This window comes from Ischnura elegans, chromosome 3 (genome assembly GCF_921293095.1).
Source record: "Ischnura elegans chromosome 3, ioIscEleg1.1, whole genome shotgun sequence".
NCBI lineage: Eukaryota > Metazoa > Arthropoda > Insecta > Odonata > Coenagrionidae > Ischnura > Ischnura elegans.
Window position 1 is genome coordinate 67,139,988 of NC_060248.1, and position 25,488 is coordinate 67,165,475.

Consider the following 25,488-nt stretch of genomic DNA (forward strand, 5'->3'; position numbering starts at 1 on the left):
TTGTGCTAAACACAATTTCGTGAGTGATTACAAAATGCGACATATTTTGCGTAGGTATTCGTAGTCGTCATACTATAATTGCATTAATTTTTCATTATTTTCGTAAAATTTCTTCATTTTACAAAGTCGCGTCGTGGAGGAGAAATAGGAGTGCGGAATTCCATTGATGGAAATCCGGCTAAAAACTGTAGCAAGCAATATAGCACTCCATAAAATCACTCCTTCTTTTATATATTTCCTTTTTTTCTGTGGTAGTCTTTCATTATTTGCCTCAAACCATCAATTTCTAAAGTAGTAAGGGGCACAAATGCATTCTCTCATCCTTCACCCGATGTCTCTTATAGCTCGCTTTTAACTCCGAAAAAGGGGGGAAGATATCTGAGGCTCGGCATGTGCTATTTGCTCCCTCTTAATCCCGGGAGCATTACAGTGAGTAATGGAGTGGTAGGTATATCTACGAATGGGGAAGTTGGAGAGATTTTTACCGCCACCCATTCTGGCTGGCGCACACATAGCTGGTGCCTTAAATCCTCATGGGCCACTTGTTGGGAGGGTCGGATCTAGGAGGAGGCATTGGGAAGTTGCACAAGCAGTACTTTTTTGTTGCATATCTTTGGCGGATATGTTTGCTTGGGTTTGTGTGTATGTTATCGCTCCGAGGAGATGGACGCATTCAACTCGAAGTTTTGAACATGTCCTTTCTTCCAAATTTGTGCTCCCGTAATGCCATCTTGCGCGCATCGGGGACTCCTTCAAGCCCTTCAAGCTTCCCGACTTGATCTCCGTCTCTTTCGTGATTCTTACCATCCAACTCTCTCCCTACATCGCTGATAAAAAGTCCTCTGAACATCCCTCCACCTCACCACCAGCGTGTGTGTCGCTCTCATCCTTGAACTATTTTCTTTCTTCTCGGTGCATCTGTATACCTCTCCTCAGTCATGAAAGGAGCGAACATGCCGAGAACAGTTTTTTTTTATTTTTCAAGAGAAAGCAAAAGAGCAATGGATGCCTTTTGGCCTATGCATCGACACGGCATCGAAAACAAAAGGGTGCAGAATATTTTGTTGCGGGAGAGCACTTACTCGAGATGAGTTGGTTGTGGAACTTGGTGGGAGGGGTTTGAAGTCTTGCCGTCCTAGCAAGAATACGTTTTGTCATCCTGAAGTACCGTGATGCATTGTAATTGGGAAATGACCTCATCATGGGCTTAGAATTAGGGATAATGCGATGGTTACACGTTGAGGCGAGCTACAGTAAGGTGATGTAACGCAGTGATGTGTGAGATAAGGCTGAGAGTGAAATGGCTGCTCTTTCTATTCATCAGAGAACTTCGGAAAATGTCACTGAATAATAATGGGGGACAGAGTTAGCTGTGTGTAGGACTTAGTTAGTAGGAGTAAGTCGAACTATTTCCCATGCATGCATCGAGAAGACGTTTTGAAGGTTTTCTTAGTTTTTTACCGTGGGAGAAATACATACATCAGGGGTAGAAAGGACACTGAATTTAATTTCCGCGGTTTAGGCTTGCAAAATTCACGCTATCATTATTTAAAAGTTTTATAGGACCACAAGATGGTCAAAAAATTACTGGAATCTTAGTTTCGACGGTTTCAATGTTTTATTTTCTTTTTTCCTGTGATTCTCTTGGGTGATTTTCTGTATTTCTCTAGGGTGATTTAACAAGACCGAATTGAAAGTATTTGACCTTGTCTCCGTTGACAACAGTTGACCGGTTTATTTGCTTAGTGATTGCCTAAGTTTCAGCAGATTTTAAATAAGGATAAATTGACAAATTTTAGCAGAATAAGAGGCACCTTATCCGTTATTTTGTTGGCATAGCGTAGTCTAGCCACGCATTTCGCTTTGTAGAGGTTTGATTTTTGAAATTCTTTCGGTCAAAGAGCCAATTTGAGGTGAAATTTTATGAAGAAATAAATAAGGAGGCTTTTGTGATGAATTCATATTCCATATAATGAAGTTTCCATCAGGAAGTTGTCACCATACATTGTTTTGGACATTGTCTTATTTCTCTATTAATATATTTTATTTGTATCCTGCGATTTATGTTCCTTTTCTCGTATTATTTCAACGATGGTATGTGAGCTATGAAATTCAACGTTCAGAGAACGGAGTGGTGGAATCAATTTTTGTTGGTTGATTTTCATCGTCCAGCCCATTCAGCTATCTGGAAAAAAAATGCGACCCAGTGGTTTATTTTATCATTCCGTGGTTTTCTGGAATTTATATGAAGCCATAACCTTCATCCCGAATTGGCTCAGAGCCAACATCCGTTGGTAGAATATGCTAAGCTGAAATCGATCTGAAAACATGCTGCGTTCACCAATTCGAATCAATAAATAAGGGATGATGCCGCGAGAAAATTTACTGAGAATTCCTTTTCCTCGCATTCTGTTTGTTTCTAGTCTTTATCACTCTTTTGAACTTTAGTGAATGCACTCTTAGCTAGGGACAATGTTTATTAGTCGTGCATAACTTCGAAACTTTCTTGATAAGGCGTGAAATGTTTTTAGCTTGGAAGGGGCTCGTTCGAATTTGGGGTGATGCAACTTATGAGCGATGTGAAGGTGAATAAATTCTCTTCCTTTTCCCTTGGCCAATTTCAGTCATTTTTTATCACTGGTTTCTAATTTATCATATCTCCATGGGGTAGAATGCCTTTCTTTCCATATTCTCTCTTTGGCCTTCTTGGTGCCCCCTCTTTGCCGGGTCGTATCACCGTGCACGACCCTGTCTGCTCATTCCTTCGCACCTGTATTTACTGCGGCGTGGGTGGTGCTGCTTTATTGCACAGCTATTGCAGTCCCTTAGCGCTGTAAATCAGCCGATATCTGGTTTATTGGACCCAAATCGCGGACCGGGCCTGTTCCGAAGCTGCGTTGACGATGGATGGGGAGATTGGTGGTGCGGGGGATGTACTATTCTCGATAGATAAAAGGATGTCGTTAATTTTTTTATTCATTGGTTGATCGGACATACGCGGCATATCTTCATTTTTATTCGGCGATAATTTAATTATAGGAGAACGGAGGGATTGAAGATAGGTAGACGTGCTTCTGATCGTTAAAAACGCAAATTATTTACTTAAGTCGATCTAGGAAAAGGTCATATTTGAACTTCATATTGCGCATTTCTTAAGGTAATTTTCGAGCATTTCGGTACCTTTAAGCGTCATAGCCTCATTATTGGGAACAGGGTCATAGCCTCATTATTGGGAGGCTAAATATACTACAGGAAACTAGAAGATACCTCATATTCGATTGATACCTCTGATTGTTAAATGCGCATATTATTTTCGAAAGTGTAAAGGAAAACGTTATATGTGAGCGCCCTACAACGTTTTTATTAAGGCAGTTATCGAGCATTGCAGTACCTCTACGCGTCATAGCTTTATTAATGGGAGCAGGGAGACTAAATATAATACAGGAAACTAGAAGATATCTCATATTAGATTGATGCTATGAAAGATTGCTTTCAAAGATCCGTTTCCTGGTCTATTGCAGTTTTTAACTGGATATGTCCCACCCATTATGAAGACATGTCGGTTTCTATGGCATCTCTTATGAGGAAAATAAACATTCTGATTAAAAAAAAATAATTCTCCTGGCATGTGAAGGATAAGGGGTGGTTAGAGGAGGTCGCCATTGGGATAAAAATCAGGAAATATATTTACATAACTTAAATTTCCCCATATTTTCGTGCGGCGCTTTCTGGCCCCGGCGAAATTATTTCAGAATTGGCACCATTCAGAGTTCCTGGGCAAAAGGATATTTCCCTCGACGGTTAATTAAACTCCTAAACGAGGTCGGCCGCAGGAGGCAAAGGGCCGCCTTTTATGGTGGCTATTTGCTGCAGCTTAGTCTTTAGTCCCGTTTTTTTTGTGTTTATTCATCCCTCCTTCGCCTCCACCTCCGAGAACGTTAATTTTTACTCCGTTCATGTATTTATTTTTGCGTCGAGTATCCAAGTGTGCCATTTCCTCGGCTATCCATCCATTCCCCATGCCTCTGATCCCCCCTCCTCTCGTTCTTTACCTCACCGATTTGAAATGCGCGATAAAAATTATTCGAAACTGCCATCGCGCGCACGGGCCGAGTCGCGCGTTGAGCGGGTGTTCAGCCTTTTTTTTAAGTATTTTATTCGGCGTCATCCGTTGCTAAATTATCGGAGTAAACGGCATTTCAGGAGCTCCGTGCATTTTTTCGTGAGTGGGAAGCCAGTTCACCCGAAAGAGGGTGGAGTAAAATAAAATGAAGAGTAGTTAGGCATGTGTATCCATGCACATGGATGTGTTAATATACCCGAGGGGGATAGGAAAATGGGATATGTCGGAGGAGGAAAATTAATTTTGACGTTTTCACAGTTTTTCGATCCGAGTTACCGCTCGTAAAGGGTTACCTAACTTGTTAAGATGTCTAAAGGGCTTTGTATTTATGTACTTCGGTCCTTTTCCGAAGTGATCAGTTGAATGTGAGTGGAACTTTTGACATTCAGTGGAGAAATTTTCATTCCTCATTTTGGAAAAACACCTTATTATTTTCTAAACTTTTTGACCTTGGCAGTACTTCGTAAATCCGCAGTCATCGGTTGAATGCATTGAAATGAACCGATTCCGATTTTATTTAGGGAATATAATTAATAGTAGCGTTTTTTTCTTCCTTCAACTCCTATTTATTGAGGGAAGTTAATTTGCATTTGTTTTTTTTTGCCACTTGCATTTTGGTGAAATAAAAAATACCAGTGTGTAGTAAATAGTTTGGAGAATTTATATCATTAGTTTAGGTGTGTGATTATTTCCTATAAAAAATCGGAATTTATGATTAGTGAAATGTAGTTATGATTGGGAAAACTGCATGAGTAGTTTATTATCAACCGTCTACACTATGATTGTATGGGAGCTTGACTGAAACTAGAATGCGTGTATTCCGCCTTTGGTAATTTTAAGACTTCCAAGTTTTTGGCGTGTATGACGAATGATCATCAAGGGTTTTACTAGGGAAGGAATCGTTTTGAATCGCAAACATTAGAGGAAGTTGTGGGTGATTAATTGAAATTTTAAACATGCTAAATGATACATATGAGCCTGCTTATCCGCTTTAAATCCACGGTGGCCACTTTTCACCGTAAGAGTTGCTGCAAAATTAGCGCGTAATACCATCGAGATGTAGAAATAATTTGAGAAAAATTTCCTTTAGGAAAGCTGTTGGCAGCTATTACAGTCGTGAATTACAGAGCCGTCTCACGTATTTGTGCGATTGTAAAATTTCGAATGGCCTGTGGGATGAAAGGCTTTATGGCAGAGAATGGGCAAACTACCAGGAAATTTCATAATAAGGGCCCACGCGTTGCTGCTACAAAAGCTTTTGTCGAGAGAGATCGCACAAATCACTTTTCAAGCTGAACAGTCTAATGCAGTGTAAGCTCCCACTGCTTTGCCTTGAAGCTCGAGTGATCTTTGTTATGAATCAGATAGATCAATAACTGTTCTTTATGCTTTGTTCTTGATTTACCGGGAATAGTTAAGGGTTATGCAATAAGTTGAGTATTAATAATTTGAATGAATAAATGTGGAAGAAGAGAAGATGTAAATACGGACGCTCACAACGCGCTTCTCGATTTACTCAACTCATTGTTTCATAAAAGAGTCTAGCGAGCCTCATTAGTCACGTTGACTCTAGAGGTCTGTCATGTAAATAATTTGGCTAAAGTCGTGATGTAATTGGTTTCCAAAAGTGACTTCACGTAGAGCCGCCATGGGCATTGTTTTACAAAGTAGGTATACAAATAATAATGGCAGAATAGACATGAGGTGAAAGTGCAGGGTTGCAGCCAACGAATGTTATCATGAATGCCTGCGTCTGATTAGTTTCTATTTCAAGCAGTGAACTGCCATTAATCTTGGGTAAAAACAGTTGTGTGCATAAAAAACGGAATATTGTAATAAGCGCTTTCTGTGACCCATGGGTAAAAAGGTATGATAGGCATAACGGTATAATTGGTATAAAGTAAAGCTGCAAGACTTATAAACTTGGTAATTTTTGACGTCGGAAAAGAGTTTTTATCGCAATCTACGTCAGTAGGACACAGGCGCTTCATGCCCTGTGTATGCTACTTTTATCAGCGCGGGGGCTGTTTCTGCGTCCTGCTTCCCAGCAAACAGCCCTTCCTCTTAGCTTGTGCCGTGTGAAAATCTCAGAGGTCCTTGGGCTTTGGTAGCAGGGAGCGTAAAGAGGAATTGCTGAAGATTTGAGGCAGCCAGTTGAGTCATTTCCTTTTCCCATTCGTTTCCGGAAGGGAAGCGGACCGCTTCGTCCCGACGGCACCGCGGCGGGGTCCACCTGTGGCCAATCCACCGCTCGATTGCATTTTCGCCCTCGTGTGTGCGGTTGTCCGATCGCGGGATGCCGTTCCGCGGAGCCCGGTTGCCCACTCCGGTAGATTCGTCTGGGGAGTTCGGGGGAATCCAGCGGGAGGGATTCCTTAAATTCTCGCGAAACCTCGTTCCGATCGCATTTCAACCCACCTGTGCTCAGAAAAAATATATTGAAAGAACCCATCACTCCCGCACGACCAGTGTTTTTGTTAGCGACGAATCACCATTTATAACTTAAGATTTTATCTTTAAAATATTCACGTGTAGACTTTTCTCGTCATCTTAAATTTGAAAATGTTTACCGAACTATTTTCTCCGATGCATAATTTATTTTATCTAACTTGAGTAAATAATTCACCTGTTAGTCCCCATACATTTCCAGATGATAACCTTAAGTTTTAACCTGGCGATTTGTTGCAAAAAAAAACAAAAAACGTGTGGATGGTGTTGGTATGATTCGTCCCTTTAAGCATTTATTTCTGAGGAGGCCTCTGCGCTGAGGTCTTCGTAAGGTTTCATGTCGTTAGTACGGGCGAGTGTCCTATACCTCAGTAATGAATTTAATGGAGAATTTTAATACAATCTTTAAACAGGGTGGCTGCTCCTATAATGACTTGTAAAGTTGGCGAACGTCGTCGAAAGTCGGAGAAGGTTAAAAAATCTAGAAAAATCTTATTTGCTGTGGAGATTTTTCCTCACCCTGAAGCACATAGGCGTTTTCTCATCGATATTTGAACTTTCGACGTCAAATGTGCCATTCAGGCGCCCCCGAACTGTATTAATTAAATTTATTTCGCTATTTTATTTAATATCATTTGAGACTAATATATACATTTACTTCATCACATATCAACTCTTGTGAAGATTTATACGATTTAATGCATTATCGAATATTCAATAGAAATATGGAAATATCCGGTAAAGTATGGAAAAATCGGCAGTTTAACATTGTTCTTTGGGTTGCTACTCGATTAAAACATGCGTTGAACCATATCGTGGGAAATTAAATCAAGCCTCTTTTCGAGCCTGTAATCCATCTCCTTTATTACATAATGTACCCAGCTGCCGTGGATAAATTTTTCTATTTTCTTACCTGTTCTCCGAGGTGAGGCTACCAAGCCTATCTGCTGGAGAAATGAGGAAGTTGAGCAAATATCGACTATTAACTTGTTTTCTTAAATTCCAGAATAAGTGTATCCCCATCGCAGTTATGGTATGGATTTAAACGTATGCATGCATTGAAATTCTGAATATTTTTCTCGCATTCCGATGCCTCTTAAATTTTGAAATAATTTTCGAAACTACTTCAATCGGAAAATATATTCTGCTGTACACTGAAGCTACCGTGGAACGCTAAATTTCTGAATTTCATATCTCGTTTTTCTCGCAGTGTTATACGGTCCACTCTTTTCAACCCTCTCGATATGTTCATTCACGTTTTCCGCTCTTCTCCTTTCTCGATTGACCGATCGCTTCCCAAAGAATCTTATTTTTTTTCCTATTGCAACATCTGCCCGCATACCGATCCGGAGATTTCCGAAATTCATCTCTTTAATATTTTCCATTGGGGAGAGATGCTGTGAAATTTTCACATCCAATATATCCATGCTTCGAAAAAATTATAACGGCCGATTTATTTTACTTGTTGCATTTTTTAACTCGACCATCGCGAATCTCAATACTGCCTGTCTGACAATCAAGCTGGAACCTAGGTTTTGCTTAGCGGAGAGCTTTCGCTCTAGATATTTTTTCTTGCTTTCAGCGCGGCGCGTTTATTAATGCGATAGGGCGAATAATTTCCTCGCCTACCCCGGGCCATCAATTTTCCACTGCCGCTTTGGAAATATTTTTTTTTCATCCTACTCTTCGAGAGTAAAAAAAATCTAACTCCGATTTTTCCAGTCAAGTAGAGTATTTTAAAATTCTTGGAGATTCCGTACGAATAATTCTTGATCTTTCTCCGTCCTCTGCAAGCTTCGTATTGACTTTGTGTAAGAATTAATCCGATTGACGCGAAAAAGTTGTCTTTTCAATTTTGGTTCAGGTAGCTCTCAACGGAAATACCCGCTCGGTGATGTAAAATTTGAGCTCTTATAACCTAAATATCTCAAGTATAAGTCAACTCATTATTGCTCTAATTACAATTTAATTCCAACTCTGTGCATCTTATTCCTACTTTTGTTAATGCAAATTTACTTGCTCATCCCTCACGTCAGCTGATGCGTCTCTATGCAGGTTAAAGGTTTGATTCGTACAGCATTCAAATGGTGGGTAATAGGTATTTGCATTTGTTTGCATGCAGATAAGACACTCCCTTTTGCCTCCATGTGTCAAAGACCTTTTACTCCCCATAGGGACTATAGGCGCTGATTGCGTTCGCCGCCACACAGACCACCACTGTCCTCCTGTTCAACATCGAATTTTTATGTCGTATCTGGTTTGGGAGGCCTATTCCTTTGGGTAGAGCTGGCTGAATTAGAATTAGGCTGGAAATGATCGAACGCAGTTGTTGATTGAAAAATTTCTGATGGTTTTAATTAATCGTTAATCGCGCATGGCAGATACTGACAAAGGGCTACTCGAAGAGTGGCCCTTGCGACTTCAGCACAACATACTCCTACCTTTTCAAAGGGGAATCTCTAACTTTTTTACGCCCCGTATTCGTGGAAACGAGCATTCCGACTGTTAGAATCGTGTCATTGCATTTATTTTCGTCATAATGTTCCTTAGTTCCTCGTTCACCCTAGCTCTGCGATAATTTCATCCGTATCTCTCTTTCGAGGCTCGACATGGTTTAACGGTCGACATGGTTTACCTCTTGGATCATTTTCGTGTCAGAGCCAATCCTATACCAGAGGCTACGACGAAGATAACACAGTGTCACAATTGGCCCGTTCATCAATATTTTTGAACTGTAGATTGTTTTAGAGTTGAAAAGTGATGAGACATTTATTTTTCCGTAATTCTATCCGTCGCCTAATTCTTTAGGTATTTGCGGAAAAAATCCACGGTTTTAGCCCTTTGTCCGTTGATGTCGCACTCTCTTCTTCCGAACAGGTCACCGCCTCTCAGCTACTCTTCCCTTCCGTGTACCCTCCTCTTGTGGTTCGTTTTTGTTTACACCCTTACGTACGATCCTTTACCGTAATGAGCTGTTCTCTCATAGCGAGAACCAGAACTATAATGACGACACCAGGTCATGAGAAGTGAGCGACAACTTTGGTGGTTTTCTGTTTTGGGATAATGACCGTATGAAGATTATTATTTTTATGCTTAGCTTATTTTCCCCTTCCATCCACCCGTTTTATTCCATGAGTTGCAAATATGGGTCTAAGATCCCGACACCATTGTTGATTGTGTCCGAAAATTCAACATAGACGAAAATCATTCGTTTTTGTTTTAGCCAGCTAAGCATCCGAGGCGTCATTCCCCTTTGTGGACATTTTTGAACTATACCGGACAATAGTTGATTTAGTAATTTAGTTGGTTATTTTTGCTGCGTATTTTCAGCCGAAATTTAGACAGTAAGACGTTGTTAAATAAATTTGCTTACAGATCCGTTATTCCGCTAGCCACCGAATATAAGGGCACGCTCCTGAATCTAGCCCCATAATATTGTTTTTATTTTTAAAAACCATTACCTCCCTCTCAGCTTCTCCTTCCTACACGCCACCACGCCTCCTACTCCGCCAGCTGCCGTTCATCACGTCAACGCCCTTCGCGCTTTGTATGTCCCGCGATGCGGGCATGCTACACGCGTGCAGTAATCGCGCCTCGCTCAAAGGCCTGGATGTGTGGGTGCGCTAGCCTAATGGCGCGGGGATGCGGAAGCTGCAGGCAGGCTGGCGCTTCAAAGTGCTCGCCGCGAGAATCGGAACGCAGTGGTTCTGACTTAATCAACTCCCACCACCATACTTTCGGCTTCGTCAGCTCCCCTGCCGTCTTGCGTCATTCCTGTGGCATTTCATGTGAGAGTTTCCCCTTCAAAAAAAGTGTATGACGATTACTGCAGGATATCTCTGCCACTCTATACATAATTACCCATTTCGACTGTACGCAGTAGCAGATAAAGAAAAAAAAACTCAAGAATCTTGAAAAAACTAAAGATATCTTGAGCTACCTTTACTTTTATCTTAATAAAAAAAGTAATCAAATCACTTGTAAAGTTTAATTATATTTTACTTTAAACTAATTATGCAAATATTCAAGACAATGCCATCTCATTCTATAGAAACGTTACGATTAGGTTCTGCCGGGGCCTCCACTGACAATACCTTATGTCTACCTTTACTTCGTGAAATGCCTGAGATTGGTTATTACATTTTGACATTCAATTCTAATCACTAATTGATTAAGATTCAAAAGTAAAATTAATGACCATTTCGATAGGAATCAATAAAGTCACATATCCATCAGTGAGCCTTTTGTTTCCTGGTTATTCCAAACTAGTAGTAATTCATTGCATGGGCGATACAAATTTTCCGGAATTAATGTAACTTATTACAAAAATACATGCTCGAGGAAGTTGAAATCTTTTCTTCGTAGATTTCGTCGAGTAAATTAAGAAAATGTTTGACCTAACTGCTAATTCATTTGCTTTGTATCCATTCTATTTTTGCCACGTTGCAATTTTTCCACTCTGTACGTAACACTATCGAATGCGATGAGAGTTATTTTTCATTGTTTACACTTTATTTTCAAATTAATGAGCGATAAATCACGGATTTGGGAGCTTTTTTTTGGAAGGATTTTACTTTCACCAGCTTCTGTTATCACGATAAACTTTTCCATTAATGGGAAACGCAGCTTTTGTAGAATTATTCCACGCCCGAGTTCCGTGAACTCCCAAACAACTCGGATGCCTGTCAGCAAAAAAAAAGACGAAATAAAAATGTATCCGTTAAATCGTGCGGTATCCTAATCCGTTCACGTCGTCTTTCCTCGATGGGATCACTTCACCCCTTTTCCCTTTTTTGCGGGGACTAATAAAAAAAATAACCTGGATGTTGATGATGACCCCTCGATAGTAGTGGCGGGCATTAAACGAATGAGAAAAATAAACAAGGACAATAAAAATTGAAAAAAAAAACAAATAGGAGGACTCCTTGCGAGCATTGTCCTCGGGATATTTTTCAACTGCGTTGGTGGTGGCTTAATGAAAATGAGAATATTCCTCCCCCTACCTTCCAGACCCTGCTTACGTCATCCTATTGCCCCATTCCCTGCAAAACTTTACCTTAGGACTCTTTTCGGGGGAGGAGTGGAGGAGAGAAAAATCTAATTAGTGCCTTGAGGGAGGGGGGACCCCAATTCCTTCACTGTCCTCCTCGGAAATATTTTTTAAAAATTTTGAACGCATTTAATTTTTTTTTCAAAGGAACGAGAGAGAGGGACCCAAAGAGAGAGAGCAGTTTTTACTGGTTTTGCTTGAATCCGCCAGGGGTTTTGCGATGGGGAGAGGTCGGAATGGTGGCCAATTAGGCTTCGAGTGGGAATTTGAGTGAAAAGTTCTCCGTTTGGAATGAGAGAGAAAAAAAAAGTCGGAAAGAAAAATTTTCCTCCAATTCGATTTGACAGCTGAGAAAGAAACTTCACCATGTGAAGGATTATGTACGTTTGTGCGCTGGAAGGAAATTGAAAATAAAAAAAGAAAGCTTTTTATTTGAATATTTTTCGTATTTTTTTTTTCGTGGAATTACCACTTTTGTGATTTCCTCGTTTTTTAAATTTGTTTTGGTGATGACTCCTTTAACTCGCCCTTTCTTTTGTTTTGATGGACCGCAAATACCGTCCCGTTATGATGAACACGGAATATTGCTCCTTCCTCGACCCCGAAATTTAGGGAACAACTTATTCTTTTACTTATAAAGGGTGGAAGCTGTATTCTTTGTCTCGAAAATATGTGACAATGGTCATTGAGGCAGATAAGTGGTTCCTCATCTTAATGGATCCAAGTGACTCCGGTTTATTTGGATGCATGTTTCTGGTAGTAATGTTTAGTATTATGTGACTCAAATGTCATTACGTTTTTTTCTTGGCTTCCAATTTTGTATATTGTCCATACGAATCGTCAGTTTTTTTACGAGTAGAAATGAACTCGTTCAATCACTCATGGTACTAGCACGAAGATTGGTTGGGATAAATGAGGGCTAACCCCAATCTGAATGTTTTAAAGCCTGTATTGCAGGATAGACAACCAGTTTCCTTTATTAGCTTACTGTAATATTTTATGAAAGCCAGAAAATAGCACCGCAAAGTATTTTTTGGTTTCCTGAAGATTCTTTTGAATTTGATCGGTATCTCAGTGCTTTACCATCTAACCCATTTCGCCACTGCTGTAAGTTAATTAACCATGAAGTGAGCGTTAATTCCTCTTATATTGTTGATTATTATATTAATTATTATAATATTGAATATTTTAATAACCATTTTATTCCTATGTTGCCTTCCTCCTACGGTGTGCCTGTGCCTGTTTATTATTTCGGTGTCGGACGATATTAACCCGCGGCATTCTTATTTTTTCAGGTTTACTACTATATAGTAGATTCACCTCGAAACGAAGGCAAGGACTACTTCGAGATAAACCTGCAAACTGGGGAGGTGTTCACCAAAGTGGTGTTCGACAGAGAGAAGCAGGGAGCCTATGCGTTGGAAGTCGAAGCCCGTGACGGCGCCCCATCAGCCCGGCCTAACTCGAACGGTCACTCCAATTCTGGTGAGTACCTGAATTTTCTCTGCACGTATGAAATAACATGGGCGTTATGGATGAAGAATCACATGGGCCGATGGAAAGCGCCTCAAACGCGATCCTATGCTATACGCTTATTACCTTTTCTTAAGTTAAATGCAGGCTAAGGACCGCTGTGCGAAAGAAAAGTGAACATCGTTTTCAATTATGAGTGGTGTAAATAACTCGATTGAATGAAATATTCTCCAAGGAAGATCAAACTTCTAAAATAATTATAGTCCGTAGCTAAGTCTAGTAAGTCCCGAGGTCACAGTTTAAGAGAAATCTCCATTTTATTAATTAATAATTATTATTTTTCTTGAGAAAACAAAAAAGTTTTACTTTGATTATTCATTGAATTTCCACGACCATTGGCGTGTGAGTAATTCCTCTCTAGAATGTTCTGAGTTCATATATTTTGTGGACATTTTGTCCAGGTTACTTATCAGACTGAAGTCTTTAATCTTGAAACACGCGTTTTACTTGCGTCTAATAAATATCAATATCTACATAAGGTGTGAGTGCCGTTTCCTTACTCTCATTTTTGACGCCACGAAATTAGAGTATGATCCAGTGCTGCAATCATTACCTGCTGCTGTCAGTATTTTACTTTAAATATCGTCGCCTGCTATTTCGTACGCTTCGCTTCTAAAATTTGTTTAGCAGAAACAAAATATTACCAGTGGGTAATATAAAATGGGAAACGAAACATATTACTCTTTTGTAAGATACGCTCGTGGGTAAGTTTTTTCGTTTCCATTGTTTGTGAAGCGTTTTTAAACAAAGCTTCAGGCAATTGCGATGTCATAGGCATTCAGTCGTTTTCACATTGGACAGAAAGGTATTTTGATATGAGTTAAAAATCCTTTTTTACATCAATAGTGTTATAGAAATCTACAACGTAGCTTGTAATGCTTGGCAAGTAATTCATCGAGTATGACGGACAGTTGGAAAGAACCCCAACTTAAGCGCTAGAACTCCGTTCCAAGTTGTTTCGGAGAAGTTAGCACTTACCGTCTTCCTTTTTATTATTTTTTCTTTCGAAACAGCTGACCTGGAAACCTCATAGCTTGTATTGACTCAAGTTTGCCATTCCAAAACTGTTTGGGGTGTGGGAAGAATATACCCCGTATTGTTTTTGCACCTCCGAAGGAGTTCTCAGGGAAGTCAGGAACTCGATTCGTCTCTCATAAATCAATTATTCACGTGCAGTCAACGTATTATTTGTTGAGGGAAGATTTGCCGGGCAAAATGTTTTTAATGGAGATGAAACCTGCTTAATAACGGCCCTTCTCGCTCACTCTCTTTGTTATTGTAGTTTTATTAATGAAATGTTTACATTTTACGGACTACAAATTCCTTATAAAGGCCTTTAAGTGGCCTCTAGCATATTTATTGTTAACGAAAAACAGGAGTAATTAACTGGATTCGATCTTTGAAGGCACGTGAAAAATTTTTAATCCGCGTAGTAATGCCTAAATCACTTCCGACATAGTGAATTGTCGTATGTGTAGTGTAAAGTCAGTCTCATTCAATTCATATCTTTATTTCAAAGCTGGTGGGGAAGACTAAATAACCTTTAGAAGTGTTGGTTTTATGATTACTTTATTTTATCTTAAAAATTATTTAATAATACCACTAGCTCTTTTGATTTGCTTAAGAATAGAGTGTAGGGTAGACTTTTCATTGACTTTTAATAGGGTTGCTGAAAGAGTGATGGTCAACTTTTTCTATTCAAGTATTTCTGGATATTCTCATTCGTAATTTTCGGTGAATTTAGTTTCCTAATAATCACCTCGAATTATATTTGGCTAAAGTTTTTGGAAATTGGGTAAGTATATGCTTAAGTCTAACCGAAGGAAGATGAGGGAGTTATGTTCGTTTTTCATCAGTTTTTCTAAGTCTCTTGTAATTCGAGTAGGATACTTATCTCGAGTTTCTATAGAAGATCATTGTGAGAGTTACACTTGGAGAGTTATGAATAAATGCTATATGAGTTACCGTACGTATCGAGGTAAAGAGACAACTTGTTTTGAAGAGCGCTTGTTATAGCAAAAAAAAATCTTTAAATTCGCGTTCTTGGGATTTAGTAAAAACAAAATTGAGAAGGTAGTTATGCAAAAAAATGAAGCGCTGCACGAGCGCATAAGGATAGTAATTACCAGGAAATACAGCTAGAACTTTAGCGGTCCGCTGTTTTCGCGTTATGGATCACATTCCGACTTCATTTTTTGCACGAGGAGCTATTTTTATTGCTTCCCCCGCACAGTGTACTTAATTGTCCTCACTCTTGTAAACCCTTGCTATTCAGCCTCCGCGTAGTAATGCAAGGGAAATTATTCTGCTGCTCATTTCGTTCGTGTCTCTCCGCCCCAATTCACTGATTCCTTCCGTCTCTCCTAATAATATCCGTCTCTATTGGCCTCGGCGTCCCGTTTTATTATCACGTCTTCTTCACGGCTGGATAGAAATATTTGCGATTGTCGTCATTTCGACCTCTTCCCATCCCTCGCCTCATTAAATGGGTTTTATGCACCCTAAATGTTGAAATTTACGTGAAGGAATACCAGTACATGCTTTTTTCACGGTACATATTGTTGTATTTCACCCATTGCAGCAGTCTTCAAGCAGTCTTAAAAATTGTCGTATTCTAATACACATCGCGTGTCAAAGGAATCTGTATTATATTCTTCCGGTGGTAATAGGAAAATGTTCTTACTAATAGGAGTTGGGGGTGAAGGGTTGAGGGAATTTTCAATCCTATCCGTGCCTTTTTTCAGTAGGTACGCCTAGCCTTTTAAGGATTCGGCAATGTGTATACTCCAATCAGCATTTTTCCTACTATGCACCTCTATGTAATTTGTCTTTCGCCGAAATTTACTATTTTACTTCCGTAGTTGAATATCACCAAACACTTGAAGTTACCAAAATATAACGCACAGTATTAGAAGGAGGGCGTGGAAAACTTATTATGAGATATCGGCGGATTATTCGGTTAGATATTTGTTCATCATGAAATATAATTTGGGCTTGTCTTTCAGTGATTAATTAAAATATGATAGTGATTGGCATAAGGGTCTGAAAGTAATCCATTAAATCGGATACATTGAAGTCATAGAGGAAAGTTTTTAACTTGTTTTTTTTTCATTTTAATAATATTTGTACCCCATACCGTTGTTGTGTGTAGGCTTGCTTTATACTTTAGTGATTAAGTATAGTGTTGAAAGCTTTTCTAGAACTTTGGCGAAAGTTTTGCTTTATATTTACTGAAATTTAGTAGTTCCACTATCTTTTTATGTCAAGTTTGTCGGCGTTTTAATTAAGCAAGAGATATTCCGAGTTATATTTTTTCCATTAAGTGGTCACGGTTGATGAAAAGATTTCTTACAGAATCTCCCCTTTACATCCCTTTTTTTTTGCTTTCTATACTCGCTGACCTTTTAGCTGATTGATCTTACATGCGTATCTCTATATCTTTATCGTTGTTGCCCCATTCTTTTAAAGTTTTACAACTCCTTAGGAGAAATGCTTAAATTGTCCAATTATATGTTGCAGAGTGCATGTTATCTGCATCACAAGTCATGAAACTTGCTTGAAAAATACTTCAAATTACCTCATAATTTGCTGCTGCAAAGGTGAAGCCGTGATCTGTATTCGCGTGATTCATTGTTGATGAAGGAGTAATTAATTCAGCCATAGCTTGTGGCCTGCGTTATATTTTAATTGGAGGTATATTGTCTTGTCTTAAATTACATTTCCTGATTTTATTTTGGTTTCTGTCTATTCGGGCTACTACATTATGCTCTGCAGTCTTATTATTTCCCTTGCTTATAATACTAATTAATTATTGGTCAAAGGTTCATCAATTATTATATAATTGTATGCGTAATATGTCAGGAACCAAAATGTAAATTCCTTTGGCTCAACACTGGAAATGAAAGGCGTCGGTAATATGAAATTTAGATAATTTCATGATATATTAGCATCCGTATTACTTTTTTATTCTTCATGGAGATGTGGACAATTTTAAACCAACCACTTCCGCTCAGGCCGTTGTGGGTATCAAAATGGAAGTGTGCCCAATATAGAAATGACTTACTCATTCTGGAATGAAGTTCTAGGGTGGATTACCTAGGCCTAAGGATTTGAATTTTTAATTTTAGTACCACTGGTGGACGCAACTGGTGCAGAAAATTAAATGAATGTACCTTACGACGCGCACGATACAGGAATGGGTCAAAAATAAATTGAAGGTAGGTTTCTTTTTTCATTGTTATCACAGAAAGGCGAGGGAAAATGGTTCGCTGTAATTTTTTTTCATGATTCGCATTCGTTTGTTTCGCTATTTTTTTAATGCTTGTACTAAAATGTGTCATATTATCTATTTCTTCTGCTATCCTCCTCTCAGAAGAACTTCTGAGCGATGCTGTGGTCAGTAACTTTATGTTTTATGTTTATGTACTCAGTTTATGTCCCGTCCGTAAAAAAAATTTGTGTGCGCATGTGAGGGGTAAATATTTAATTCCTTATATATTTGATAAATGCGGTCTTGCTTTTAGTCATAGTTATCTTGGCGTCAAATTATTTTCAATAACTTTAAGCCATCACGCGCCATCCAACTATTTTTATACCTTATTTAGCCTTTCTTCGTCTTTGATTTCTTCACCAGCATTACCAATTAATTGATCATCCAACATCACAATTATTTCCATAGTTTATAACACAGGTGAATAATGTTTTCATTTGAAATTTGCTACTTTACGTTTCCCTTGTTGATAACATCATGTACGAATGCACTCGTCGAGCTGCAGTGTTCAAGAGAACGATAGTTGGTAATTTTGTGCAAATTTTAAGATTCATTGAAATATTCCACGTTATTAGTTTAAGTTATCCAAGTTGTCCATGCCGTCTGAGAATAATAAGAATTATGACCCTCTGAAGAACTACTTGAAGTGATTCCTCATGTATCTTGTTCGGCCGAAGCAATCGTGAGAACATAGGATGAAGTTCGTGAGAAAAAATAAATGGTGGCGTTCGAATTAATTTCTTCTCGGTAATTGCATTCGTTGAAATTCAATGTGTGTAACTGTGTGCTTAGGCAAACGGGAAGTGCTGTGAAACGCTCGTACATCACGCAGTATGTCTCGCGGGGAATTATGGGTCTCCCGTCGTCGTTCCTTCAGCTTGATCGATGAAGCTTCTCTGCATTTCCTGGAGAATCCGCGCCTGAGGTTCTAGTTATGAGGATGGTGAGGGAAATGGAAATGAGTCTGGGTAGTTGATTTTATTTCTTGTTCAATATCGCTTTCATATGGATGATTTTACCTATGCAGGGGTGTGAGATATTGTGAGTATCCTAGGACAGATTTTATGCATCTGTTTCTTTTCGAAGGTGGAAGAATTTACAGCTTTTTATGTACTAGATTAGAATGTGATCGAAAATCGCTGCTTTTAAATGGAAAAAAACGTTTCTGAGTAGAAATTTATGTTGATACTACGTACAGAAAGGATTGGAAGTTGGAGATAGTTTTACCAGCAAACACGTGGAATGTAGGTTATTTTCGACGTGCAACTAGTGTATTCCACTCTTAGTTTCGAATATTTGCTTTAAAGTCCCTTTGATGTGTGTTGCAGGTTAAGTTTCGAGAGGAAATATAGTTAACTTTCTCACTTTTATGTAAAAATACTTGCTTTTCTTATTGGGCTCCTCATCCGGCATTGAGGAGAAAGTCTAATCGGTGAGTTTTGTTTCAAATAGGTGAAAAATACCCGCGGCAGCATTGTGCAAAAAACCGCAGTGTCGCGAATATGAAATTCATTTCACCGCAGAATCTCCTGACCTCGTGACGGCGGGTGGGTTTACCCGACCCGTATGAAAGTGCTAACTGCCGTCGATTTGTGCCGAATTAGTTCATGGAGGCACCGGGAGAGGGTGCTGAGGCGGGTGGAGGGGTCATTTGGGCTGTTTCCATTGCTCCAATTTGTCGTCACCGGCGGACGCCGTCGCCGTCATTCCCCTCGGCGCCTTCTGAATCATTCTCGACAACAATCCGCCCTTTCCCTTCGCTCTCCCTTTCGTATTCCGTGTGTCCGTTCCCTTTTCCGATCTCGTATTTCACAGTCGTCGTTGCGCGCCGACCCACGTGGTCATCTCTCTCGTCTCCCAATCCCCTTCGCCACGTCTACTATATCTCACTCTTCCACTCTTTCTCTCCGCTCGACCGTGGAGAGGCAATCTATTTCCATCATCGAACCTTGATTTTCGAAAAAAATCAAATCTTACGTATCGGCATATCAGTTAATGTCCACCAAATCTCAGTATAGAGTGTTGTCGTGTGTTGTGTGACTGGATAAATATTCATAAAATTTTCATCGTGAATTTTAGTTCACTGAATTACGACTGTTGTTAGGATTTCTGGTAATACCACTTTGTCTTGCTTGTTCAGATCCAGAAAGGGTTGCCAAAGGCAGTTGGTCCAGGAAAACACAAATTTGCATATCATAGGTTGCTTTGAAAATTGCATTGTGACATGTACTCAAAATTTATGAGCGATAGAAGTTTAACCGGTTTCTTCCGCTTTGAATCCTATATTCCATTATATATATGTATATTATATATTCCGTTATCGTACGAATTATTCCCTTGATTACCTGATTACCTCGAAAATGCCTTAAACTAACTGGGATTATGTCTTCTATATTTTTGTGTTAAAAATATTTTTAAACTAGCCCCAATTCCTTAAAGTATATTCGTATTTTATTCAAGTTATTGATGGCTATCTTAAGTTTTGCTATTGAGTAATGTGCCATTCTGAGTATTGGCGAGTTCACATGAGATGGCGTGAAGTTTTTTTTTATGTAGGCAAACAGATAATGAAGCAATTTGAGCTGCTGGTGAAATTTTTGAGGCATAAATATATAGGAATTGTTTTAAAAAAAACCTTATGTTTGTGTAAGCTTACGTGGAATGTGGTTTGATACTCATGTGCTCACGTTTTACTGCCTTTTTTTTAATCGTTTAACACAATGTGAAATAATTGCTGCGTTTTTGGAGAAAAAAAAACATCGCTCGCTCCAGCCAGAGATTTTGGTGATAAAGATCGTGATTTATGCAGACAGCGGGACGTGATGCAATGGGCCGTGCATTCATCCGCGGCGTGCTGCACCTGTCGATATTGTCTGGGTAGTTAGTGCCGTATATCGGAGATGCTTATCTGCTCTCGACTCCTGGCTCGAATATCTGTGTTCGCAAATTCATCTCAGGGTAGGGGTTTGGGAAATTAAAGCGAAGGTGTGATGCAGTCGTCTGCATTACCCTTGCAGCTTCGAATCGTCAACGTTTTTGGCCGCTGAGTTGTGAAGATAAATAATAATATTTAATGACAGCAGTGTCAGAATATGCGTTCACTAATCCCGCGGATCAGATAATGGCTGACAAAGCAGAATTTCTTGCCGTAGAAAAGCATTATTTCCCTCTCATAATCCGTCAGGCTGAAGAAGTAGCTGGCAATTTCAATGCACATGATGGGTATAGATTAAAAATTACTTGGAAAAGGCTCATAAATAATAATAAAAAATAAAATAAAAGCACACCAAAATTGAGTTTCTCGATGCTGATTGGTCGCGCCAACTTGGCTTCATTTCCACAGTCTGAATATATAGCCAGCATAAACCTCGAAACGTCATCTATAAAATAACTTCGACGCTGTTAACCCGAAAACCGTGGAGAGAAATGCAATCCAGCGCTAAGAAAACCTCAAGCAGGAAAAATATTTAACGATGGTAATGAATTTTATCCTGCGTTAACGAACCATACATACAGGGTGGAATAAGTCTGAATTATTTGGGAGAATGTTTTGAGGAATAATTTTTGTTGATCGCAGTAGGGCATAGGATACACAGAAAGGAATGAGAAGACATACTGAGGGTGGCTTTCGGCATAAGGACGTCGCTGTGAGGCTTTTTCAGCTGCGGAGAAAGGTGGGTGGACCGTGAGGCCATTGATGTGGTGGGAATTGGATGCCGAGCGAAGCGGAGGAAGCGAAATTGCTGGCGCAAAGAAGAGGGAGAAGAAAATAATTAGGAGTGAGTGGTAGTTATTTGAGAAGTTTATGGTGATTAGTATTGAATTGCCGTGGGAGTGGAGCAAGATCTTGGTGAAACTGGGCATCGTCTTATCTGAATGGGCGCTTATGGGTCCATTGTTTTAGGACGGGAGGATTACTGCACTGGAATTGCTCCGCTCCTCATTGCTCCCAGTAGGGTTACGGATTCTGCTGAATCATCCCTGCCACTTCCAGTACGCCCAATGTTAGCTCTCAGTGCGGGAAGTTCGAATTCTATTCACCTATCCAAACGAGGCCTAATTAGTGTGTTAGCAGCCATTTTTGGTCTGAAAGCCAAATGGGTTGGGGGATGAAACCAAGGTCACCAAAAAGTGTTGGGGAGATAGAAATTTCTTGGAAAATTTACTTTTTCCACCTTAAGACGTGGAGTGATTAAAGTAACTGCTGGCTTTCAATCACCGACTGTTGAGAAAGAGTCCTTGAGAGGTAAAGTTAGGGGTACTAACACTGCTTATAAAAACAAAGAATACAGTTTTATTCTCTGGCTCAAAATTTATAGTTAAATCCTTCCAAATGCTAGAATGGGAAAATAAATTTTCGCTGAGTTAAGTTTTTGTGACTAAAAAATTCTCTATTGAGCTACTATTTCGGGAAACTACAAAAATCGTGGAAGTTGTCTCCCACTAGAAATCCGAGGAGTGATCAGAGGAGATAATATGAGTGAAATGCGGCTTAACGTTGTGATGAACATGGTGATAAAACGGCCGCAGTGAGTGACTCCAAAAAATTTCCCCGCCACTTTCTGTAAAGAGGTTGCGAACACCGTTGCATCATGGCCAATAACTTTCGTAGGTGGTGGCGGTTCTGGAAACGGAAAAAATGCTGGTGGTTTTATTTGGTGCTTCTGTATTAGGAGTGTAATGAAATTTTTGATTGTCTAGCTCATATATTTGTGCATTTTTGTCGTTTTTTTCCCGCGTCAGTTGGTTTTTGGACAACAGTTTCGCTAGCTATCCTGCCAAGTCGAAGGTGTCCAGCGTCTTCTGATCAAAAGTCAGAACTGTCGTCCACAAGCCAACCGACGCGGAAGAAAACCCGAGAAAAATTCAGAGATCAGAACGTCATCGCGGAAACCTTCATGGAGACTAGGTCATTATATATTTAGGTTGTGTAAGTAATGTTTGCGCGAAAAAAGATCCGATAATTTCCCTGCTTTTGCTGGTAGTGAAGGGTGTTCCACCTGACAATATGGCTGCCAATGGAGGAGATTACCCGGCTGAGCACCCAAGTAACTTTCAGCAAAAACATTTTCACGATATGATAAATTTGTATATTTTATGTACAAATATTTAGTTAGTAGTTAGTTTATAATGTTATTATCCGCAGTTAGTGAATAGATATCGCAATATTTGGCGGCGGAATTCCAGAAATATTTTGTGGGTGCAATTCGATTGATGATGACCTGAGAAATGTCCTGCTCCTCGATTGGAATGCGGTCCTCTCTCTTTTTCGCTTTGCTCTTTCATCCACGCGCAGCAGTTTTCTCCCCATCCCACCCCCTTCAACTCGTGGTCCCGCAGCCTCATACGTTGCCTATACCAATGGCGCCACGGACAGCGCCAAAAACTACGTTCTCACGACACAACGATCCTGAAACTCCTTTTTTTCTATACAATACCTACGTATAATTCTGCGAGCGGCAGCGGGCGCTGCTGGTTACTCTCGACCAGCGCTCAAATGTATTAGTATGCCATCCTCTTTCTCTCTCTCTTTCGGCAGCAGAACGACCGTGAAATCGCTTAACGATTCGTCCCGGCCATAAACTCTCCCCTCTTTCGTCACAGGGGGTGTATTTTTCCTGCGGCGCCTGGGAAGGAAAAAAAAATTCGGCTGGCATACATGTTAAGGGGCGCCTCGAGTGATGGTGTGGCACTATTACGTTACATCGTCGGGTTCGGAGTTGCGGTTCCTGCTAGATGGGCTCATGTATGTGCTGCGTTCTGTTTGCATTGCTCTCGTAGCCCGCTCTTCAAGTACCCAGTTATATTCTTGCAGTAAAAATGGAACCATATAAATTTGTACCATTTTATTAAGTCCCGGTGAAGTGCAATCCAATTTTCTCTCTACTTGTATGGGGGCAAGTTAAATCTACTTTACGTTGGAAAATTTTAGAGTGAATTGTCTCTTAATCGATTTTTATCACTCTATCAGCTCTACCTCTTCAACTTGTACGTCGCTATTCCCTTTTCACCAGTGCTATCGTAATTTTATTGACTACTGGTCTTATTCACCTTGTTATTATGCAGGATATCGTTTTTTGATTGGAATTTTTCTATTTCATAGTGAAAAGTTGGATATTTTCTAGATGTTGGGAAAATTGCTTCATTATTATTAGTTCAAAATACCTGCAAGTTGTGATGCTACGTGTTTTCTGTATCGGGTTGGGTAGTTAAAATGTGTACCACCATGATGCAATTTTATCTTTAATGCGCATAATTCCGTTTATAATAGTGCCCATAGCTGTCAATATTATGTACAGACCTCATTTCTTTTCAAATCCAATACATGCCTTGTTAACAACCCGTAACCGATTTACTTAGAGAGACATCATGTAACATTGGACTTGGGCATCGGTATAGCTTAGTATTTTCAATTAATGGAACCACTCTATGCTATTGACCGCGGGAGCATGGGAGCCTATTACAGCAAAATTTTGTCGCTTGACCGAAGGGTCTTGGGTTGGGTTCTACATACCCAACAAATTATTCGCAATGCGAGTTGGCATCGAGATATAAACTGGCCCCTTTACCCTTGAATGTGTGATATTTGCACGTCTATAGTTTAGTCTTTTATGAGCTCTTCTTTTCTCTTGTGGCGTTGTGATGTGAGTGAGAGTGATGTAACCACGCCACTTCTATTGTGATAATCATCAGTTAACCACGCTCTGTAAAGCGTCCTTTGGATTTTTAACTTTTTATGATCAAACAATGAGCCGTTTTGATCCTTCGCATCATGTTTCAATTATCTTGGTCTTTAGCGCGTTATTCTCTGCGAGACTTTTGTTTGAGGATGAACACAGTGTTTTTTATTTTTAAGGAAATTAATACCCTCCCTCCTATCCGTGGCAGGTCGGGCGTAGCATCGCCTGCGGTTGTTTATTTTTTTCTTTTATTGCGGTGCTGATTTTTTTCGGGTTCAATTCTAGTTTCTTTTTCCATAGCAAAGCAATTGAATTAGGAGTGGTGTGCTGCGCCCTTTAATAGTGAGAATGTTTTCCCAAACTCCTCGGGGCCTTTGGTTTGGCTCGTATTAAATCCGAATATTTGGCACAGAAGCTCAGGTAATCATCATGATTTAAAAATTTTCATCAATGTAAAGAGCATAGCTGAGTGTTTAAACGCCCCGAAACATGTTTTACGGGCATATTGTCGTTGAAAGACTGCGTAAAGCATCATATTAGACCTAAAACAATTGCTTGGCCATCATTAGCAAAGTTTTTGTGTTCTCCATTTCATTGAATCCTGAAATTTTATTTTCTTCCGCCCTTTGCAATGCTTTTTAACCTGAAGCGAGAAAAACTTATAGCTTATTTTTTGTTTGTATTCCCCTTTTCATGTTCTCGTTGCATTAAATGAATGAACTATTTGTGCTAATGATCGATATGCATTGTTCCAAAGAAGGCATTCTAAAAGGCAAATCAAATGTAATGGGGTCACAGCTAATTGGTGATCACCGATTTACCTTTAATGATGATTCCGTTGGTGGCTCGTCCTCTCCTAGGACCTTGACTTATTCATTTAATAACGTTTAATTGAATTTATCACTCTGCACCGGCTATTTGCTATTAGCGATTAAGTGTGTGTGAATTTATTTGGATTATTTTGGCTGTACTCTCCTGTAACTATCAATGGCTTTTTTAGATTTCAGAAAGTCATTAAATCTATATAACACCATTGCTTTATAAATCAGATTATTTTTTGTACTATTACTCAATAGGCAATTGTTCCAAATATTATGTGAGTTCCAATATTTTTATCATCATCTATCAATCGGTCAAATTCAATTCACTGTTTTCAAAATTATAAAGGAGCTTAGAATTTTAACGGAACAATTTTGCTCTCGCAAATTTAAAAAGTAAATCCTATACCGAATGCGAGATTTGTATAAATTTTAAAACTGGTACTTGTTATGTAATTGTAATGTAGAAATTTGGAAAAAATTGGTGAATAATTCATATCCAGGATGAACATGGTTTGTGAGTTCAGCGCTCCGCATTTTGAGCACGTAATACGGTTGGTGTAAAA

The 25,488-nt window shown here is 39.4% G+C and overlaps 1 protein-coding gene across 1 annotated transcript in view; it reads left to right on the forward strand.

Moving 5' to 3' along the window:
- Nucleotides 1-25,488, forward strand: part of LOC124155982 (neural-cadherin) — a 1,049,301-nt gene that overhangs the window by 37,759 nt on the left and 986,054 nt on the right. Inside the window, exon 13 of the mRNA XM_046530234.1 lies at nt 12,917-13,106. Within this exon, the coding sequence (XP_046386190.1) occupies nt 12,917-13,106 (190 nt within the window). The remainder of the gene's footprint in view (nt 1-12,916; nt 13,107-25,488) is intronic.